Here is a 21,532-nt window from a genome sequence, read left to right as displayed (position 1 = left end):
CCTTTGGTGAACATAGACCAAATGCCTCATGTGGACCAGCTCACTCTGCTGGTTGCTTAGAATGCAGTGGTGAAAGACATACATGTCCTTATAATCGTGTGTGTGTGTGAGAGAGAGAGAGAGAGAGAGTCGCTCAATTGTGTCCAACTCTTTGCGATGCCATGGACTGTAGCCTGCCAGGCTCCTCTGTCCATGGAATTCTCCAGGCAAGAATACTGGAGTGGTAGCCTATCCCTTCTTCAGAGGACCTTCCCAACCTAGGGATTGAACCCAGGTCTCGAGCATTGCGGGCGGATTCTTTACTGTCTGAGCCACCAGTTTCATAAGATGACATGGAAAATTTCATATGATAGATAAAAAAACACAAGATATGTCTCCAATCCAGATTGTGTGTGTGTGTGTGTGTGTGAAGGGGGGAAGTTGTCAGAGAAGCCTTCTTAAGGAAAAAAACACTGACTTTTAAAGATTAGTGGGAATTAAGCAGTGGGGAAAAAGCTGATGGCATACTAGACATACATGGCATACTAGACAGTTTTATGTGTAAAGATTTAGAAGCAAGAGGAAGCATGGCCCCTTCAGGGCAGGGTAGGAGTTTAGGATTGCTGGAATATGGTGAAAGTTGGAGGAGTGAAAGCAGATCTTTGGACCTTGATGGTAGATGGTAGCAGATCTTTGGACCTTTTCCTTGTCTGGGAAAAATATAACATGGAGGCAAGGTAGAAAGATAGAGCAGTGGCTTTGGCTTTTTCAGGCTTCAGTCAAAATTCTAGCTCTACCACTTGCTTTGCTAGCTGGGTAACTTCAGACAATTCATTTGACCATGATATGCTGAGTCTCACTTTCCTTATGTTATAAAATGGGGATATCTGGGCCTGGGTCAGTTGTTCTGTTCCTTCTCTTAGCCAAATTATTGTATCTTTTCCAGACTGCTCTACTTCCCACCTTCCCACACCCACCCTCTTGAACAAATGGCAGTTCCTCAAAAAGTTAAACATAGAATTTTGATGTGACCAGCAGTTCCACTCTTAGGGGTATACCCAATAGAATTGAAAACAGGGGCCCAAACATATACTTGTATACCAGTGTTCATTGCAGCAGTATTTATAAGAGCTGAAAGGTGGAAACAGCCCAGGTGTCCACTGATAAATGGATAAAATAGGTTTCCATGCAGTGGAGTATTCAGACTTGAAAATGAGTAAACTTGTGATAGATGTTACAATATGGATGAACCTTGAAAACATTATGCTAAGTGAAATAAGCCAGGAACAAAAGGACCAATATTGTGTGATTCCACTTGTATAAGATACCTAGAATAGGCAAATTCACATAGAGACAGAAAGTAGAATAGAGATTATTAGGGGCTGGGCAGGAGGGAATGGAGAGAGTTTCTGCTTGGGATGATGCAAAAGTTTTAGAAATAGATAGTGGTGATAGTTTTACAACATGATGAATGTAATTAATGCTATTGAAGTACAATTAAAATGGTTAAAATGGCAAATTTCATCTTACATAGATTTCACCACAACAAAAAATTCTCCAGAAATTTATTCTTTCATAGTTCCAGAGGCCAGAAGTCTGAAATCAAGGTGTCAGCAGGGTTAGTGTCTTTTTGGAGGCTGTGAGAGAGAATCTGTTCTGTGCTGCTTTTAGCTTCTGGTGGTGCTGATGATCCTTGGAATTCCTTGGCATGTAGAAGCATCGCTGCGTTCTCTGCATCTGTCTTCACATGGCGTTCTCCACTTTGTCTCTCTGTGTGCAATATACCTCTTATAAGGACAATAGTCATGTTGGATTAAGACCCACCTTAATCCAGGGTGACTGCATCTTAACTTGATTACATCTGCCAATACCCTATTTTCCCAAGTAAGGTCATTCATACATTCCAGGTCAACGTGAAATTTGGGGGGATACTGTTCGATCCAATAGAAAGCCACTGCTGTGGATAAAATCTTCTGGAGGAAAGTACATAGAGTCAGAAGGGCAATGACAACACAAAGATCCTCGGAAATACCAACGTCTATATGAGGATGGGCAGAGGGGAAGGAATTCAAGACTCAGACTGAGAAGGAATGATTAGAGAGGTAAGAAGAAATCCAGGAGAAAGTGTTGTATACCACTATACCCAAGGAGAAGGGAAAACTTAATGAAGGAGATGGTGGTCAGTGGCTTTAAATGCAGCACAAAGGTCAAGAAAGACCAAGAAATAACCATTTGATTTGCTAGTATGGAGGTTGTTGGTGCCCTGTGAAAACAGCTGCATTAGGGTGCTTAGGTGAGAAGCCACATTGTCGTGTATTATGTCTCCGTTTTGTGAGCCTTTGAACTGAGAGGCAGCAGCCTATGGGCAAAGTGGCCCCCTTCTTTTTTTTGACCCACTACCCAGATTCTATTATTAATATTTCACTGTACTTATTTTATCACATATCTATTATACCAAGTCATCTTATTTTTTGGATGCATTTCAAAGTAACTTGTAGACATCAGGATATTTCCTCCTACTTCAGCATAATACCATTAACTATTTTTATTTTTAAAAATTTATGTATTATTTTTGGCTGCTCTGGGTCTTTGTTGCTGGGCTCAGTCTTTCTCTAGTTGCAGGGAGGGGCTACTCTCTATTTGCAACGTGTGGGCTTATTGTGGTGGCTTCTCCTGTTGTGAAGCATGGGCTCTAGGGCACGAGGACTCAATAGTTATAGTCTTGATGAAAGTGAAAGAGGAGAGTGAAAAAGTTGGCTTAAAGCTCAGCATTCAGAAAACGAAGATCATGGCATCTGGTCCCATCACTTCATGGGAAATAGATGGGGAAACAGTAGAAACAGTGTCAGACTTTATTTTTTTGGGCTCCCAAATCACTGCAGATGGTGACTGCAGCCATGAAATTAAAAGACGCTTACTCCTTGGAAGAAAAGTTATGAGCAGCCTAGATAGCATATTCAAAAGCAGAGACATTACTTTGCCAACTAAGGTCCGTCTAGTCAAGGCTATGGTTTTTCCAGTGGTCATGTATGGATGTGAGAGTTGGACTGTGCAGAAGGCTGAGCGCAGAAGAATTGATGCTTTTGAACTGTGGTGTTGGAGAAGTCTCTTGAGAGTCCCTTGGACTTCAAGGAGATCAGCCCTGGGATTTCTTTGGAAGGAATGATGCTAAAGCTGAAACTCCAGTACTTTGGCCACCTCATGCAAAGAGTTGACTCATTGGAAAAGACTCTGATGCTGGGAGGGATTGGGGGCAGGAGGAGAAGGGGACGACAGAGGATTTGATGGCTGGATGGCATCACTGACTCGATGGACGCGAGTCTGAGTGAACTCCAGGAGTTGGTGATGGACAGGGAGGCCTGGCGTGCTGCGATTCATGGGGTCGCAAAGAGTCAGACACGACTGAGCGACTGAACTAAACTGACGGACTTAGTTGCCCTGCAGCATGTGGAATCTTTCTGAACCGGGGATTGAACCCCTGCCCGCTACCTTGGCAGGTAGATTCTTAACCATTGGACCACCAGGGAAGTCCTATAGCATTAACTAGATTTCAATATTTTAGGGTTTTTTTCTTTTGAAGTAAAATTTACATACCAAGAAACGCTTGCTGCTGCTAAGTCACTTCAGTCGTGTCCGACTCTGTGTGACCCCAGAGACGGCAGCCCACCAGGCTCCCCCGTCCCTGGGATTCTCCAGGCAAGAACACTGGAGTGGGTTGCCATTTCCTTCTCCAGTGCATGAAAGTGAAAAGTCAAAGTGAAGTCGCTCAGTTATATCCAGTTTACACCTGTGTAAACATTGTGATGATCTCTCTTGGCTTCCCTATTTATACTTCACTCTCCTCCTTTTGGTTGTGCCCTGTGCAAAATAGGGCTTATACCCACCACCAATCAAGAAAGGGAATGGAAATAGGCATATGCTCAAGGCCGATTGACAGTTGCAAGTTACATAACAATAGGCTTTGTTGTGCATGTCTTACCATAATTCAGTCTGTTATAATCAGATGTATATATGTGTAAATATTTATGAATGGGCTTCTAGCTGCCTAAGGTTACTTGAGGAAGCCCCTGTGGTTAGTTTGTATCCACTGTGTGCCTAGGGCGCATGTGCAGTAGTTGGAAAAGTCTGTGTTTATTTTTGTAGCATATCTTTGAGCTCTTCTGGGTGTGTCTGGGATGGGGTTTAGAGATCAGCTTGCATCCTTTTCAGCTAGGTCACCCCTTGTTGCTCACGCTTAACTTCCTACCTAACATTATGATGGGTTTCCCTGGTGGCTCAGAGGTTAAAGCGTCTGCCTCCAGTGCAGGAGACCCCGGTTCGATCCCTGGGTCAGGGAGATCCCCTGGAGAAGGAAATGGTAACCCACTCCAGTATTCTTCCTGCCTGGAGAATCCCATGGACGGAGAAGCCTGGTAGGCTACAGTCCATGGGGTCGCAAAGAGTCGGACATGACTGAGCGACTTCACTTTCACTTTAACATTATGATAAATTATTTTCCACTTTGATTAAAACGATCACCCTGGAAGTAAGGCCAAAAGGCAGCCATCTTCCCAAGCTAATTCTGTGATCCAGGCTTTAATGGGCCAGTTTCCAATACTGGCGTTCAGGTCATCTGCAATTTTTATGTCAGCCACACATGACTTATTGATTCTGATTGAGAATTGTATGTGATGCATCTTGACATGGGGGCTGTAGATATAGAGATGTGTCAAGAAGCTCCTTATCAGGGGGTTGGATCAGGATAGGGGAACTGATTTCTTTTTTTTTTTCTTGGCTGTGCTGGGTCTTCACTGCCGTGCAGGGGCTGTCTCTAGTTGTGAACAGAGCTTCGTTGTTTTGGTGTGCGGGCTTCTCACTGCAGTGGCTTCTCCTGTTCAGAGCTCAGGCTCTAGGTGCATGGGCTTCAATAGTTGTGGCCCATGGGCTCAGTTGCTCCGTGGCCTGTGGGATTTTCTCAGATCAGGAATTGAACCCATATCCCTTGCATTGGCAGGTGGACTCTTAACCACTTAATCACCAGGGAAGTTCCTGAGTTCTTTTTAAAAAATTTTTGTATTGAAGTATAGTTGATTACAGTGTTGTGTTATTAAATAGCAAATCACAGCAAAGTGATTCATATACATGTGTGTGTGTGTATATATATTCTTTTTTAGATTTTTTTTTCCATTATAGGTTATAGGAAACTGAGTTCTTGTGGGAAGGAGAGCCATAATTATACTCACATGGACCGAAATTCGCAAGACCAGGCTTCTATACCCTGTGGCTGGTGGTCAGGTTAGAAAAGAGCAACTTCTGGTTGGTGTGCATGTGACATCAATAAAGTTTTACTGGGTCAGGGTCTTTGCATTTAGTTCCTTATCTTGTCACATTCCAGAAGAACAGCATAGGGCATGTTGCAAAGGGCCCTCCAGATTAAGGAAAACCTAGTGCTTGTCTCTGCAGTTTAAGTTTGTGTCTTTTCAGTTGCTGATTTGCAAACACTGCTGTATTTAGTGGGGCTTAGCTTTTGGGAGGAGAAGGCAATGACACCCCACTCCAGTACTCTTGCCTGGGAAATCCCATGGATGGAGGAGCCTGGTAGGCTGCAGTCCACGGGATCGCTAAGAGTCAGACACAACTGAGCAACTTCACTTTCACTTTTCACTTTCATGCATTGGAGAAGGAGATGGCAACCCACTCCAGTGTTCTTGCCTGGAGAATCCCAGGGATGGGGGAGCCTGGTGGGCTGCCGTCTCTGGGGTCACACAGAGTCGGACACGACTGAAGTGACTTAGCAGCAGCAGCTTTTGAGAGTATAGTTATGGTATAGAAACCATAGCTAATTGGTTTCTCTCGGTAGGAAAACATTGCAGTATGTAAGCCTGGCATTCCCTCTGTGGAGATGAAATGCTTCTCGAGGGATCAGGCAAGCAATGGAAGGATGGAAGATGGGATGGGATTGTTGAGATGTTAGTTGGCTGTGATTGAGGCAGATTTTTGCATCTGGGGAAACAGAAAGTGCTTTTGGGAAGAAATGGTTTTAAGTGGCTACTTTAAGGCAAAGATATTCAGGTGGGTTTAGGATCCAGGGAATTAGTAGCTGGGCAGTTCTGCCAATGAAAGGGTAGCTTTGCAGGTAGAGGCTGTGTTTAATGGTTGTGTCTTTCTCCGGCAGTTGTTTGTATACAGTCTATGTGTCCTTCAAAACATTCCTTAAAGGGAACCATATTCTAAGCATGTAATTTGGGGTATAATCATTAAAATGTAAAAGGTTTTATTATCCCTTGCTATGAAATTAAAATCTCTTTTGGGTTGATGGTTTTGCATCTGAATAGTTCTTTAATATACTAGAGCTTCATATGTAAATATCTTTTGGAAATTATTAAATGGGTAAATGAAAATAAAAACTGACACTCTCCCCCCACACTCTAGCACTCTTTTTCTCCTTGTTGTCCTGCTGGAGAGGATGTTCTTTCTGCTGAATTGGTTACTCTTCCCTTGTCCTCTTGGCTCCCAAGCAGTCCTGGCTTCTCCCAACCAGGCCCAAGGAGAATAGGGGAGCAATTTTGGAAAAAAATATTTGAGCCCTTAAACTATTAGCTGAGTTCTCCAGATCATTAGGAATACAATGTGTTATAGATGGACACATGATTGCAGTAGTAGTAAAAATGACATGTTTTCCTTCCAAGCCCAGGATTGGAGGTTAAGTAGCTAAACCAAACTGTATTACAGAAAGCATTGTAGTTTTGTAAATAATAAGATATCCAGAGCAGTGCTACAAAAAGCAGGTTTCATTTTTCCCCCAGTTCCATTATAGGGAAAGAATACTGTCCTAGGTCTAACTTTATTGTTGGAGCAGACAGGGTGGAGGGGAAGAACTGAGATACAGTGTTAGATCTGCTAATTAGGGTGTTCCAGGGACTGGGAAGGTAATTTGGCTGACAGCAGGGGTTTGACCCAGCCAGAAAATGGTGCTGTCCAACAAATACTGTAAACTCCAGTTGTGGTTCAGGCAGAAGGTTGACAAATGTGGATGTTTCAGAGGATGGGTAGAAAGAACCCAGAAGTATGAGTCTTGGGCTGGTGGTAAGAAGTCTAGGCAGACAGTCACCATTTAAAATTTTGTTTTATATTTGGCTGCACTGGGTCTTCCTTATTACATACAGGCTTTTTCTGGTTGCAGCCAGTGGGGGCTACTCTTTGTTGAGGTGTGCAGGCTTTTCATTGCTCTGGCTTCTCTTGATGTGGAGCACAGGCTCTAGGCATGCTGGCTTCAGTAGTTGTGGCACGCGGGCTCTGTAGTTGCAGCTTGCAGGCCCTAGAGTGCACAGGCTCCAGTAGTTGTGGTTGTTCAGTCACTCAGTCATGCCTGACTTTGCAACACAATGGACTGCAGCACGCCAGGCCTTCCTGTTCATCACCAACTTCTGAAGCTTGCTCAAACTCATGTCCATCGAGTTGGTTATGCCATCCAGCCATTTCATCCTTTATTGTCCCCTTCTCCTCCTGACTTCAGTCTTTCCCAGCATCAGGGTCTTTTCCAATGAGTCAGTTCTTCTTATCAGATTGCCAAAGTATTGGAGTTTCAGCTTCAGCATTAGTTGTTCCAGTGATTTTTCAGGACTGATTTCCTTTAGGATTGACTGGTTTGATCTCCTTGCAGTCAAAGGGACTCTCAAGAGTCTTCTCCAACACCACAGTTCAAAAGCATCAATTCTTCGGTGCTCAGCTTTTTTTTGTAGTCCCACTCTCACATCCATACATGACTGCTAGAAAAACCATAGTTTTGACTAGATGGACCTTTGTTTGCAAAGTAATATCTCTCCTTTTTAATATGCTGTCTAGGTTGGTCATAGCTTTTCTTCCAAGAGTAAGCATTTTTAATTTCATGGCTGCAGTTATCATCTGCAGTGATTTTGGAGCCCCCCAAAAGTCTCTCACTGTTTCCCCATCTATTTGCTATGAATAGTGTGACCAGATGCCATGATCACAGTTTTTTAAATGTTGAGTTTTAAGCCAACTTTTTCACTCTCCTGTTTCACTTTCATCAAGAGGCTTTTTAGTTCCTCTTCACTTTCTGCCATAAGGGTGGTGTCATATGCGTGTCTGAGGTTATTGATATTTCTCCCAGCAATCTTGATTCCAACTTGTGCTTCATCCAGCCTGGCATTTTGCATGATGGACTCTGCATATAAGTTAAATAAACAGGGTGACAGTATATAGACTTGACATACTCCTTTCCCAATTTGGAACCACTCTGTGTTTCCATGTCCAGTTCTAATTGCTTCTTGACCTGCATACAGATTTCTCAGGAGGCAGGTAAGGTAGTCTGGTATTCCCATCTTTTGAAGAATGTTCCACAGTTTATTGTGATCCACATGGTCAAAGGCTTTGGCATAGTCAATAAAGCAGAAGTAGATGTTTTTCTGGAGCTCTCTTGCTTTTTCAATGATCCAGTGGATGTTGGCAATTTGATCTCTGGTTCCTCTCCCTTTTTAAAATCCAGCTTGAACATTTGAAAGTTCATGGTTTATGTACTGTTGAAGCCTGACTTGGAGAATTTTGAACATTACTTTGCTAGCATGTGAGATGAGTGCAATGGTGCAGTAGTTTGAGCATTCTTTGGCATTGCCTTTCTGTGGGACTGGAATGACAACTGACCTTTTCCAGTCCTGTGGCCACTGCTGAGTTTTCCAAATTTCCTGGCATGTTGAGTGAAGCACTTTCACAGCATCATCTTTTAGGATCTGAAATAGCTCAACTCGAATTCCATCACCTCCACTAGCTTTGTTTGTAGTGATGTTTCCTAAGGCCCACTTGACTTCACATTGCAGGATGTCTGGCTCTAGGTGAGTGATCACACCATTGTGATTATCTGGGTCATTAAGATCTTTTTTGTATAGTTCTTCTGTGTATTCTTGCTACCTCTTCTTAATATCTTCTGCTTCTGTTAGGTCCATATCATTTCTGTCTTTTATTGTACCCATCTTTGCATGAAATGTTCCCTTGGTATCTCTAATTTTCTTGAAGAGATCTCTAGTCTTTCCCATTCTGATGTTTTCCTGTTTCTTTTCATTGATCATGGAGGAAGGCTTTCTTATCTCTCCTTGCTATTCTTTGGAAGTCTGCATTCAAATGGTTACATGTTTAATTTTCTCCTTTGCCTTTAGCTTCTGTTCTTTTCTCAGCTATTTGTAAGGCCTCCTCAGACAACCATTTTGCCTTTTCACATCTCTTTTTTGGGGGATGGTCTTGATCACTGCCTCCTGTACAATTTCACGAACCTCCATCCATAGTTCTTCAGGCACTCCATCTATCAGATCTAATCCCTTGAATCTATCTATCACTTCTACTGTATAATCATAAGGGATTTGATTTAGGTCATACCTGAATGGTCTAGTGGTTTTCCCTACTTTCTTCAATGTAAGTCTGAATTTTGCAATAAGGAGCTCATGATCAGAGCCACAGTTAGCTCCTGGTCTTGTTTTTGTTGACTGTATAGAGCTTCTCCATCTTTGGCTACAAAGAATATAATTAGTCTGATTTCGCTGTTGGCTATCTGGTGATGTCCATGTGTAGAGTCTTCTCTCGTGTTGTTGGAAGAGGGTGTTTGCTATGACCAGTGCTTTCTCTTGGCAAAACTCTGTTATCCTTTGCCCTGCTTCATTCTGTACTCCAAGGCCAAATTTGCCTGTTACTCCAGGTATCTCTGGGAGAAGGCAATGGCACCCCACTCCAGTACTCTTGTCTGGAAAATCCCATAGACGGAGGAGCCTGGTGGGCTGCAGTCCATGGGGTCTGAAAGAGTCGGACACGAATGAGCGACTTCACTTTCACTTTTCACTTTCATGCATTGGAGAAGGAAATGGCAACCCACTCCAGTGTTCTTGCCTGGAGAATCCCAGGGATGGCAGAGCCTGTTGTGCTGCTGTCTATGGGGTCGCACAGAGTCAGACATGACTGAAGCGACTTAGTAGCAGCAGCCAGGTATCTCTTGACTTCCTACTTTTGCATTCTAGTCCCCTATGATAAAAGGACATCTTTTTTGGTTGTTAGTTCTGGAAGGTCCTGTAGTTCTTCATACAACCATTCAACTTCAGCTTCTTCAGCATTACTGATCAGGGCATAGACTTGGATTACTGTGATATTGAATGGCTTGCCTTGGAAACTAACAGAGATCATTGTTTTTGAGATTGCACCCGAGTACTGCATTTCGGACTCTTGTTGACTATGAGGGCTACTCCATTTCCCTAAGGGATTCTTGCCTACAGTAGTAGATATAATGGTCATCTTAGTTAAATTTACCCATTCCAGTCCATTTTAGTTCACTGTTTGCTAAAATGTCGATGTTCACTCTTGCCATCTCTTGTTTGACCACTTCCAATTTACCTTGATTCATGGACCTAACATTCCAGGTTCCTATGCAGTATTGTTCTTTACACTATCAGACTTTACTTCCATCACGAGTCACATCCACAACTGGGTGTTGTTTTTGCTTTGACTCTGTCTCTTCATTCTTTCTGGAGTTATTTCTCCACTCTTCTCCAGTAGCATATTGGGCACCTACCAGCCTGGGGAGTTCATCTTTCAGTGTTCTATCTTTTTGCCTTTTCATGCTGTTCATGGGGTTTTCAAGGCAAGAATACTGAAGTGCTTTGCCATTCCCTTCTTCAGTGGACCACATTCTGTCAGAACTCTCCACCATGACTTGTCTGTCTTGGGTTGGCCCTACACGGCCTGGCTCATAGTTTCATTGAGTTAAACGAGGCTGTTGTCCATGTGATCAGTTTGATTAGTTTTCTGTGATTGTGGTTTTCATTCTGTCTTCCCCCTAAAGGATACTTCCCTGGTGGCTCAGAGGGTAAAGCGTCTGCCTGCAATGCGGGAGACCCATGTTTGATCCCTAGGTTGGGAAGATCCTCTGGAGAAGGAAATGGCAACCCACTCCAGTATTCTTGCCTGGAGAATTCCATGGACAGAGGAGTCTGGTAGGCTACAGTCCACGGGATCGCAAAGAGTGGGACATGACTGAGCAACACCACTTTCATTTTCCCTCTGAGGGATAAGGATAAGAAGCTTATGGAATCTTCCTGATGAGAAAGACTGACTGTGGGGGAAACTGGGTCTTGTTCTGATGGGCAGGGCCATGCTCAGTAAATCTTTAATCCAGATTCTGTTGATGGGCAGAAATGTGTTCCCTCCCTGTTGTTCCCAGCCTGGAAATTGCTCCCTGTGTTCTCCTAGGGAGAATGAATTGATCCTGCCCAGCCTTCTCTTCCTCCTCCCCACCTCCTCTCTGCTCCCAGGTTTCCCTGTCCTTCACCATCCCCCAGAGCTTGCTCAAACTCATGTCCATTGAGTCAGTGATGCCATACAACCATCTCATCCTCTGTCGTCCCCTTCTCCACTTTCTCCCTCAGTCTTTCCCTGCATCAGGATCTTTTCTAATGTGTCAGCTCTTTGCATCAGGTGACCAAAGTATTGAAGCTTCAGCTTCAGTAGTTGTGGTATTCAGGCTTATTTGCTCCACGTCATGTGGGCTCTTCCTGAATGAGGGATTGAACCCATGTCCCCTGCATTGGTAGGTGGATTCTTATCCACCACACCAACAGGCAAGTCCACAAATGGACTTTTTTTTTTCTTTTTTTTTAAAAAAAACTTTTAATTCTAGAGTAGTTTTGGATTTACAAGTATATCACAAAGATAATACAGAGAGTTCCCATATATCCGGAACCTAGTTTCCTGTATTCTTAACATCTTACATTTGTGTGGTACATTATGATAAACTAATACTGATACATTATTACTCAGTAAATCCATACTTATTTGAATTTCCTTAGGTTTTGCCTAATATCCTTTTTGTATCCTGTCTAGGACACATTACGTTTTGTCATCTGTCTCTTTAGGTTCTTCTTGCCTGTGACAGTTTCTTAGACTTGCCAGTATTTTTGATGACCTTGACCATTTTGAGGAGTACTGATCAGGCAGTTTGTATACTGTTCCCCTAGTTGGGATTTGTCAGTGTACTTTCTTATGTTTAGACTGGGGCTTTTGGTTTTGGGGTGGGGGTGGGGAGACTACAGAGGTAAATTACCCTTTTCATTAAATCATATCAAAGTGAAAGTACAAGTCACTTAGTCGTGTCTTACTCTTTGCGACCCCTTGGACTCTACAGTCCATGGAATTCTCCAGGCCAGAATACTGGAGTGGGTAGCCCTTCCCTTCTCCAGGGGATCTTCCCAACCCAGGGATCAAACCCAGGTCTCCCACATTGCAGGCAGATTCTTTACCAGCTGAGCCACAAGGGAAGCCCAGGAATACTGGAGTGTGTAGCCAATCCCTTCTCCAGCAGATCTTCCTGACCCAGGAATCGAACCAGGGTGTCCTGCATTGCAGGCGGATTCTTTACCAACTAAGCTATCAGGGAAACCAAAAAAGGGTACATATTACCCACATGACTTATCACTGTTGATGTTGACTGTAGTCACCTGGCTGAGGTACTGTTTGCCAGATTATTCATTTTATTTTTGTTTTGTTTTTGGCCACACTACATGGTTTGTGGGATCTTAGTTCTCCGACCAGGGACCAAACCCGTGCCCCCTGCAGTGGAAGCACGGAGTCCTAACCACTGGCCCACCAGGAAATTCCCAGTTTCTTCACTTTAAAGGTACTCTTTTCTGTACTGCACTTTTCCATACTGTACTCTTTGGAAGGATGTTACTATGTGTACTACACAGTTAAGGATTAGGAATTATGCTTCATTTTCCTGAGGGTAGAGTATCTGTATAAATTATTTGAAATTCTTCTGCACAGGAGATTTGCCTCATTTCCTATACTTATTCACTCATTTATATTGGACTAATATATCTGTGGACTCATGAATATTTATTTTATACTTTGAGTTATAACCCAATACTACTTTATTATATTGCTCAAATTGTTCTGGCTTTGACCATTGGGAGCTCTTTCATTTGGCACTTGTGTCTCTGACATACTCCTATCATTGTGGGATGTTGTTTGTATTTGACCACTTCCTTACTTTCTGACAATACAGCATGCTCCAGGCTCATCTTATAGATTTCTTGCCATAACCCTAGAATGCCATTTTTCCAAGGAGGTCTGGTCCTGTTATTGGCAAATGGTACTAGAAATCAAGATCTGGGTGCTTGATGTGCTTGTTACTGCTGGGGTTTCCTTGCTTCTAGGCCCTCTTAGCTGATAGAGCGAGGAAATATGTGTATTTATATATATACTAACCCATGTATATCCACATCTATAAATATTTTTAGCTGTAACTATCTGTGTTTATCTATCTAGATGGCATCACCGACTTGGACATGAGTTTGAGCAAGCTTTGGGAGTTGGTGGTGGACAGGGAAGCCTGGCGTGCTGTAGTCTGTGGGGTCACAAAGAGTTGGACACGACTGAGCTACTGAACTGAACTGATCTGTATTTATGTTGAACATAGGTTTATAGTGATGTTTCTAATTCTGATCCATTACCGCCTGGATCATTGTAACCTTCTCTTAACCAGTCTGTAAACTCCCATTCCAACAATGAGAAACATAGCTCCCATTATCTGCCATCCATTTACTTAATTCTTTAACTCTAGCATACATGCATTTCATATCAGAACTTTTACCTCATACCCCCATGGGAAACAACTGTATCCACTAGAGTACATGCTTATGTTTCTTTTGGTTTTACTCTTACAGACTTCATTCATTTCCTAGGTTACTTAGGTCAGCACATTTTCCCTCCAACCTCTTCAGTGAGGTTGTTTCATACATTTGTAATACAGCTAGATTGTTTCATGGTGATTTTAATACAGTGTGCTAAATGTACTGATAGAGATGAACATATAGGGGAATATTGAGGTGGAACAACTGATGGGGGAGGGTAGGGATGAAAGGCATCCTAGAGGAACCACAGGTGAGGCCTGATCTTAAAGCAGCTTTGTAGAACTGCAAATTCTTGGGCCTCACTACAGAATCAGAAAATCTGATGTTGGGGGTCTAGCAATCTGTGTTTTAACAAGCCCTCCAGGAGATTGTGGAGAAGGCAATGGCAACCCACTCCAGTACTCTTGCCTGGAAAATCCCATGGGTGGAGGAGCCTGGTAGGCTGTAGTCCATGGGGTTGTGAAGAGTCAGACACAACTGAGCGACTTCACTTTCACTTTTCACTTTCATGCATTGGAGAAGGAAATGGCAACCCACTCCAGTGTTCTTGCCTGGAGAATCCCAGGGATGGCTGAGCCTGGTGGGCTGCCATCTGTGGGGTCACAGAGAGTCAGACACGACTGAAGCGACTTAGCAGCAGCAGCAGCCAGGAGATTGTGCAGAACATTGAGAAACAGTGTCTTAAAGAATAAGTGAGGTCAGCTTGGAGAAGAGTATAGTCCAGAAGAGGAAGGTAGTATGAGGCTAAGCTTTAGAGGACAAAGTAGTATGATGGACATAAGGGGTTAAAAGAAAATGTTTGAGGCAGGAAGTGGCAGAAGTTAAGGCAGAGAGATCAGCATTTCCTGGCTGTATCAGTCAGGGCCTGGAATGCCAGGCTACAGAGCTTAAACTTCATTCTTAGGCCATAGGAAGCCACTGAAGATTTTGTTGTTGTTAGCAGATTTGTTGATGTACCATTCCATTCTCAAACCGTAAAAGAGTACAGTTTAATAATTTTTAGTATGTTCACAGAGTTGTGCACCCCATCACCACAGTTAGTTTTTTTTTTTAACTTTTTATTTTTACTTTATTTTACTTTATAATACTGTACCGGTTTTGCCATACATTGACATGAATCCACCACGGGTGTACATGCGATCCCAAACATGAACATTTTCATCACCCTTAAAAGAAATTCCTTACCTTTCAGCCATCATACCCTCTCCAGTCCATGAATGCCCCAGCCGCCAGCCCCTGGCAACCACTAATCTACTTTCTCTGTGAATTTGCCTAACCTGGACATTTCATATAAATAGAATGATAAAATATATGCCCTTTTGTGACTGGCTTTTTTATGTACAGTTAATGTACAATATTATGTAAGTTACAGGTGTATGATTTAGTGATTCACAATTTTTAAAGCTTATAATCCATTTATAGTTATTATAAAATTTTGGTTATATTTCCTGTGTTGTATAGTATACCCTTGTAGCTTATTTTATACTTGATAGTACCTCTTAATCCCTTACCCCTATGTTGCCCACCATGACCCCCATTCCTCTCCCCAATGGTAACCACTAATTTGTTCTCTGTATCAATGAGTGATTGGCTTATTATTTCATGTAGCAAAATATTTTTAAGACTCATTCATGCTGTAGCATTATTTCATTCCTTTTTATGGCTGCATAGTATTCCCTTATATGGGCATATCACCTTTTTATCTGGTATATCATCATTTGATGGACATTTGTGTTATTTCCCCTTTTGGTTTAGTGAATAATATAATACTGCTGTGAATATTCATGTGCAAGATTTTCTGTGACCAAATGTTTTCATTTCTCTTGGGTATATACCTGGGAGTAGAATTCCTAAATTACATGGTAACTCTATGTGTACCTTTTTAAGGAACTGATGGACTAATTTCTGAAGCATCAACTCCATTTTACATTCCTACCAGCAGTGTTATAGAGTTTCAATTTTTCCACTTTTTCATGTTGCTGTCAACCCTTGGTATTTTCTCTTTTTGATTCTAGTCATCCTAATGGGCATGAAGTGTTATTGTGGTTTTGGTTTGCATTTTCCCTGATGACTAATAATGTTGAGCATCTTTTCATGTGGTTGTAAGCTATTCGTATATCTTCTTTGGAGAAATAGTCAGATACTTTGTCCATTTTAATTGGGTTACTTGTCTTTTTTTCGGGGGGGGGGGGTGAGATCTTAGTTCCCTGATGAGGGATTGAACCCAGGGCTGTGGCAGTGAAAGTGTTGAGTCCTAACCACTGGACCACCAGGGAAGTCCCTCTTTGTCTTTTAATTATTAAGTTGTAAGAGTTCTTTATATATTCTAGGTACAAATCCTTTATCAGGTACAAGATTTGCAAGTATTTTCTCTCATTCCTTGGGTTGTCTTTTCACTTTCTTCATGGCATCCTTTGAAGCACAAATGTTTTTAGCTTTTATGAAGCCCAATTTATTTTTTACTTTGGTTGCACATGTGTTTGGCATCATATCTAAGAAACCATTGCCAAATCCAAGGTCATGACAGAGTTATACCTATTACACCTAACTTTCTTCTAAGAGTTTTGTGGTTTCAGCATTTATATTTAGGTCTTTGATTCATTTTGAATTAATTTTTGTGTATGTTGTGAGGTAGGGGACCAGTTTCATTCTTTTGCACATGGATATTTAGTTGAAAAGACTACTCTTTCCTCAGTGAATTGTTGTGGCACCCTTTCAAAATCTATCAACTGTAAACCACTGAAGACTTTTAAGCAAAGGACCCACAATTTCTTTTATGTTTTAAGACAATATCTCTGGCTCCTATGCAGAGAATATGTTGGAGGGGCCAAGAGTGGATGTAGGGAAACCGATGAGTAGGAAGTTGCAGTTATCCAATCCAGAGATGATGGTGACTTGAACCACAGTAGTGGTAGAGATAAGAGAGCAAGACACAGGTTATTTTTGGGAAATAAAGTTAGGAGGGCTTGGGAGACTGTTGGCTAAGGGATGAGGTGGTTAGAAAGAGAAGTCAAGGATCACTCGTTTGGGTTGGAGTCAAGGATGATCTTCAGATTTTTAGCTTGTATGGCTGAGTGGATGTTACTGTCATTTATTACCATACAAACAGAGAAGCACGCCTTAAGAGGGGAAATAATAAGTTTAATTTGAAATTAATTGAATTGGAGGTGCCTGTAAAACTTTCAAGTGGAGATGTACAGAAGGCAGTTGGAATATGGGTCTAGACTAGAGCTTGAGGGCAAGCCTTGGGTTGGAGAAAGTGTTTGGGGAGTTAGGAACACATAGGTGGGAGTGGAAGCTCTAGGAGACAATAAGGAGAAAGGAAAAGGAGTGAGAAGAGGGCTAGGACTGAGCCTTTGGGGAGGAAGAATAGGAACCTAAGAAAGACACAAAGAGGAAATGGCTAATGATGGGGGAGGAAACCAGGAGGAATCTATATGAATCCAGTGGAGGGAGGGATTTGCAAGGACAGAGTGATCAACAGTGTGAAATGTATCACAGAGATCTAGAAAAATAAGGCCTGAGAAGTGCTTATGTATGTTCTTATTTCCATGCTCCCACAATATAGGTTGGTTATTTCCTACAATTAGTACCTGAAGTTGTTGCTAGCAGGGTTTGGTGGATATTTGTGTCTTAAGTGATGCCAGCTTTCATTGGTATCTTCTGTGCTAATCTTTCCCATCCTGAATTGAGGATATTGAAAGCTCAACTATGGTTTGGGTTCCAAAATGGACTCTAAAGCATTCTTAGACTGAATGTTCAATTTGTTTCCTTTCTAATCTTCTACCTATCAGTCTCTCTCTATGTATGCATAGCTTTTTTAAACCTTATTTTTACAGATATGTGAAGGAGGCCAAAGAAGCAACTAAGAATGGAGATCTGGAAGAAGCACTTAAACTTTTCAACTTGGCAAAGGACATTTTTCCTAACGAAAAGGTGATGAGCAGAATCCAAAAAATACAGGAAGCCTTGGAGGAGTTGGCAGAACATGGAGATGATGAATTCATAGATGTGTGCAACTCTGGCCTGCTGCTTTATCAAGAACTGCACAACCAACTATATGAGTACCAGAAGGAAGGTGTAGCTTTCCTCTATAGCCTGTATAGGGATGGAAGGAAAGGTGGCATTCTGGCAGACGATATGGGGTTAGGAAAGACTGTTCAAATTATTGCTTTCCTTTCTGGTATGTTTGATGCTTCACTTGTGAACCATGTGCTTCTGATCATGCCAACCAGTCTTATCAGCATATGGCTAAGAGAATTTGTCAAGTGGACTCCAGGAATGAGAGTCAAAACCTTTCATGGTCCTAGCAAGGATGAACGTACCAGAAACCTCTGTCGGATTCAGCAAAGGAATGGTGTCATTATCACCACATACCAAATGTTAATCAATAATTGGCAGCAGCTTTCCAGCTTGAATGGCCAAGAGTTTTTGTGGGACTATGTCATCCTTGATGAAGCACATAAAATAAAAACCTCATCTACCAAGTCAGCAATATGTGCTCGTGCAATCCCTGCCAGTAATCGCATCCTCCTCACAGGAACCCCAATCCAGAATAATTTACAAGAACTATGGTCCCTATTTGATTTTGCTTGTCAAGGGTCCCTGCTAGGAACATTAAGAACTTTTAAAATGGAGTATGAAAATCCTATTACTAGAGCAAGAGAGAAGGATGCTACCCCAGAGGAAAAAGCTTTGGGATTTAAAATATCTGAAAACTTAATGGCAATCATAAAGCCCTATTTTCTCAGGAGGACTAAAGAAGAGGTACAGAAGAAAAAGTCAAGCAACCCAGAGGCCCAGCTTAGTGAAAAGAGTCCAGATGTTGGTGCCATATGTGAAATGCCTTCCCTTTCCAGGAAAAATGATTTAATTATTTGGATACGTCTTGTACCTTTACAAGAAGAAATATACAGGAAATTTGTGTCTCTAGATCATATCAAGGAGTTGTTAATGGAGACACGCTCACCTTTGGCTGAGCTGGGTGTCTTAAAGAAGCTCTGTGATCATCCTAGGCTGCTATCTGCACGAGCTTGTGGTTTGCTGAATCTAGGAGCTGCCAAATTCTCTGTTCAGGATGAAATTGAAGGGGAAGATTCCTCAGATGTAGACCATATTGATCAAATAAGTGATGATACACTGATGGAAGAATCTGGAAAAATGGTATTTCTAATGGACCTGCTTAAGAAACTGCGAGATGAAGGGCATCAAACTCTGGTGTTTTCCCAGTCAAGACGAATTCTAAACATCATTGAACGTCTCTTAAAGAATAGGCACTTTAAGATATTGCGAATCGATGGAACAATTACTCATCTTGTGGAACGAGAAAAAAGAATTAGTTTATTCCAGCAAAATAAAGATTACTCTGTTTTTCTGCTTACCACTCAAGTAGGTGGTGTTGGCTTAACACTAACTGCAGCAAGCAGAGTGGTCATCTTTGACCCTAGCTGGAATCCTGCAACTGATGCTCAAGCTGTGGATAGGGTTTACCGAATTGGACAGAAAGAAAATGTTGTAGTTTATAGGCTCATCACTTGTGGAACTGTAGAGGAAAAAATATACAGAAGACAGGTTTTCAAGGACTCATTAATAAGACAAACTACTGGTGATAAGAAGAACCCTTTCCGATATTTTAGTAAACAAGAATTGAGAGAGCTCTTTACAATTGAGGATTTTCAGAACTCTGCAACTCAGCTGCAGCTTCAGTCTTTGCATGCTGCTCAGAGGAGATCTGATAAGAACCTAGATGAACATATTGCCTTCCTGCACTCTTTGAGGATCGCTGGAATCTCAGACCATGACTTGATGTACACACGTGACCTGTCTGTTAAAGAAGAGCTTGATGTGATCAAAGACTCTCACTATATTCAACAAAGGGTTCAGAAAGCTCAATTCCTTGTTGAATGCGAGTCTCAAAATACAGAGCTCTTAATGGAAAGACAAAAAACGGGGAATGAGGGCATCTGGCTGAGAGAACCTGTATATCAAACAAAGAAGAAACATCCCGAAGTAAATAAACCACAGCCTCAGCCTTCATCTCGTCTACCTATTTATCACACCCAGGAAGAAGAAATCAGTTCTCTAATGGCCAGCGTAATCATTGATGATCTGCCCAAAGAGGGTGAGAAAGATCTCTCCAGGACAAAGATGAATGATACCATCCCACAAGATGGTAAGCACCCATGTGTAAGTACATTTGATGATGACTTTGTCACTAGTTTACCCAAGGGGTGTGGAGATATCGAAGAGATTTTCCCTGACTCTTTATCAGGGATGGCGCTACAAAAAGAGGCATCACAAGAGGGGTTTATGCAGGAGTCAGAGCAAGAGAGCCCTCTGGGAAGTTTTAATTATTTACCTAGCAAGTCAGCCAGTGTTGATCTTGGACCAAATCTAGATCAACTAGAGGATGATGAGATTTTACATCACTGCAATCCCTCGCCTGCTAATCCCAAAACAAAGGAATATCAAAGGCCAGAATCGAATGTATCTGTTATTAAAATAGCTGATGATGACTTAGCAGCAGCCCACAGTGCACTGCAGGATGCTCAAACAAATGAGGCCAAATTGGAAGAGGAACCTTTAGCCTCTTCAGCACAGTATGCATGTGATTTCAATCTTTTCTTGGAAGACTCTGCAGACAATGGACAAAATCTTTCCAGTCAGTTTTTGGAGCACGTGGAGAAAGAAAATAGCTTGTGTGGCTCTGCAGCTAATTCCAGAGCAGAGTCAGTGCATAGCAAAGCATGTCTCAGTGTGGATCTTTCTGAGGAAGATGATGAGCCAGAAATAGTTTATGTGAAAATCAGAAGAAAAGCCAGACGAATTGATTCAGATGACGAAGGTGAACATACTTTTAAAGATACTTCAAGCACAAATCCATTCAACACATCTCCCTTCCCATTTTTATCTGTAAAACAATTTGATGCCTCAACTCCCAAAAATGACATCAGTCCACCTGGAAGTTTCTTTTCACCTAAAATATCTGAAAGTATAAATAAGTCTGTAAACTCTAGAAGATCCCTGGCTTCTAGGAGGTCTCTTATTAATGTGGTTTTAGACCACGTGGAGGATATGGAGGAAAGACTTGACAACAGCAGTGAAGCAAAGGTTGTTGAAGATAATCTGGAGGAAGGAGCAGAGGAGAGCGGTGACGAAGCCCCAGAGCACACAAAAGAAGATCCTTCCAGAGAAACACTGTCTTCAGAAAATAAATCCAGTCAATTAAGTACATCTAAGCCTGGTGCTCTGGCTCAGGAGACCTCTCCAGGTGACCCTGAGCCTTTGTCTGGTGGACAGTTGGTTGACTCTCCCCAGGATGAGGCAATGGAGGCTGTGAATGACTATGACACTCTTGTCTTGCATGGAAAAGAACTGAAAGAGTGTGGAAAAATACAGGAGGCCTTAGACTGCTTAGTTAAAGCACTTGACATAAAAAGCTCAGATCCTGAAGTCATGCTCATGACTTTAAGTTTATATAAACAACTTAATAAAACTTGAGAATAAAACCTGTTTTATAGTATTTTAGAGCAAAACTTGAGTATGAGGTAATTTGTTCCCATAATTGGATTCTTTGGGAGCATGAAGCCTTCAGGCTTAAGGTGAGAGAACTCAAAAAGTGAGTTTTTGTTCTAACTTTTTTTGCAAATTTTGTATTTACCTGCTTTCCATCATACATCTATTTTGGTATTCTGAGCGCTAGGTTAATATTTCTTTACTCAAGTATTCTTATATTTTTCTTTTAGGCATACTCTGTAAACTTAATAGAACTATGTTATTTCTAGAGAAGTTTTTGTAACATTACTCTGGCCATTTTAAATTTTACTCTGAGAATGTCAATTTTGTACATCATAGTCCAGATATTAATAATATTAAAGTTACTTTTCTCAAGC

General features: G+C 41.8%; 1 protein-coding gene and 1 non-coding gene across 2 annotated transcripts in view; both read left to right on the top strand.

Annotated features, from left to right (window-relative positions):
* The window catches only part of ERCC6L (ERCC excision repair 6 like, spindle assembly checkpoint helicase), a 31,719-nt gene extending 10,187 nt beyond the window's left edge, over positions 1-21,532 (top strand). The window contains exon 2 of the mRNA XM_070291817.1: positions 17,480-21,532. Within this exon, the coding sequence (XP_070147918.1) occupies positions 17,480-21,140 (3,661 nt within the window). The 3' untranslated portion in view covers positions 21,141-21,532. The remainder of the gene's footprint in view (positions 1-17,479) is intronic.
* Positions 4,244-4,316, top strand: TRNAW-CCA (transfer RNA tryptophan (anticodon CCA)). The gene has a single exon. It is a non-coding gene; the product is annotated as a tRNA-Trp (tRNA).

The sequence above is a fragment of the Ovis canadensis genome, chromosome X, assembly GCF_042477335.2.
Source record: "Ovis canadensis isolate MfBH-ARS-UI-01 breed Bighorn chromosome X, ARS-UI_OviCan_v2, whole genome shotgun sequence".
Lineage (NCBI taxonomy): Eukaryota > Metazoa > Chordata > Mammalia > Artiodactyla > Bovidae > Ovis > Ovis canadensis.
This window is presented reverse-complemented; position numbering and strand designations above follow the sequence as displayed.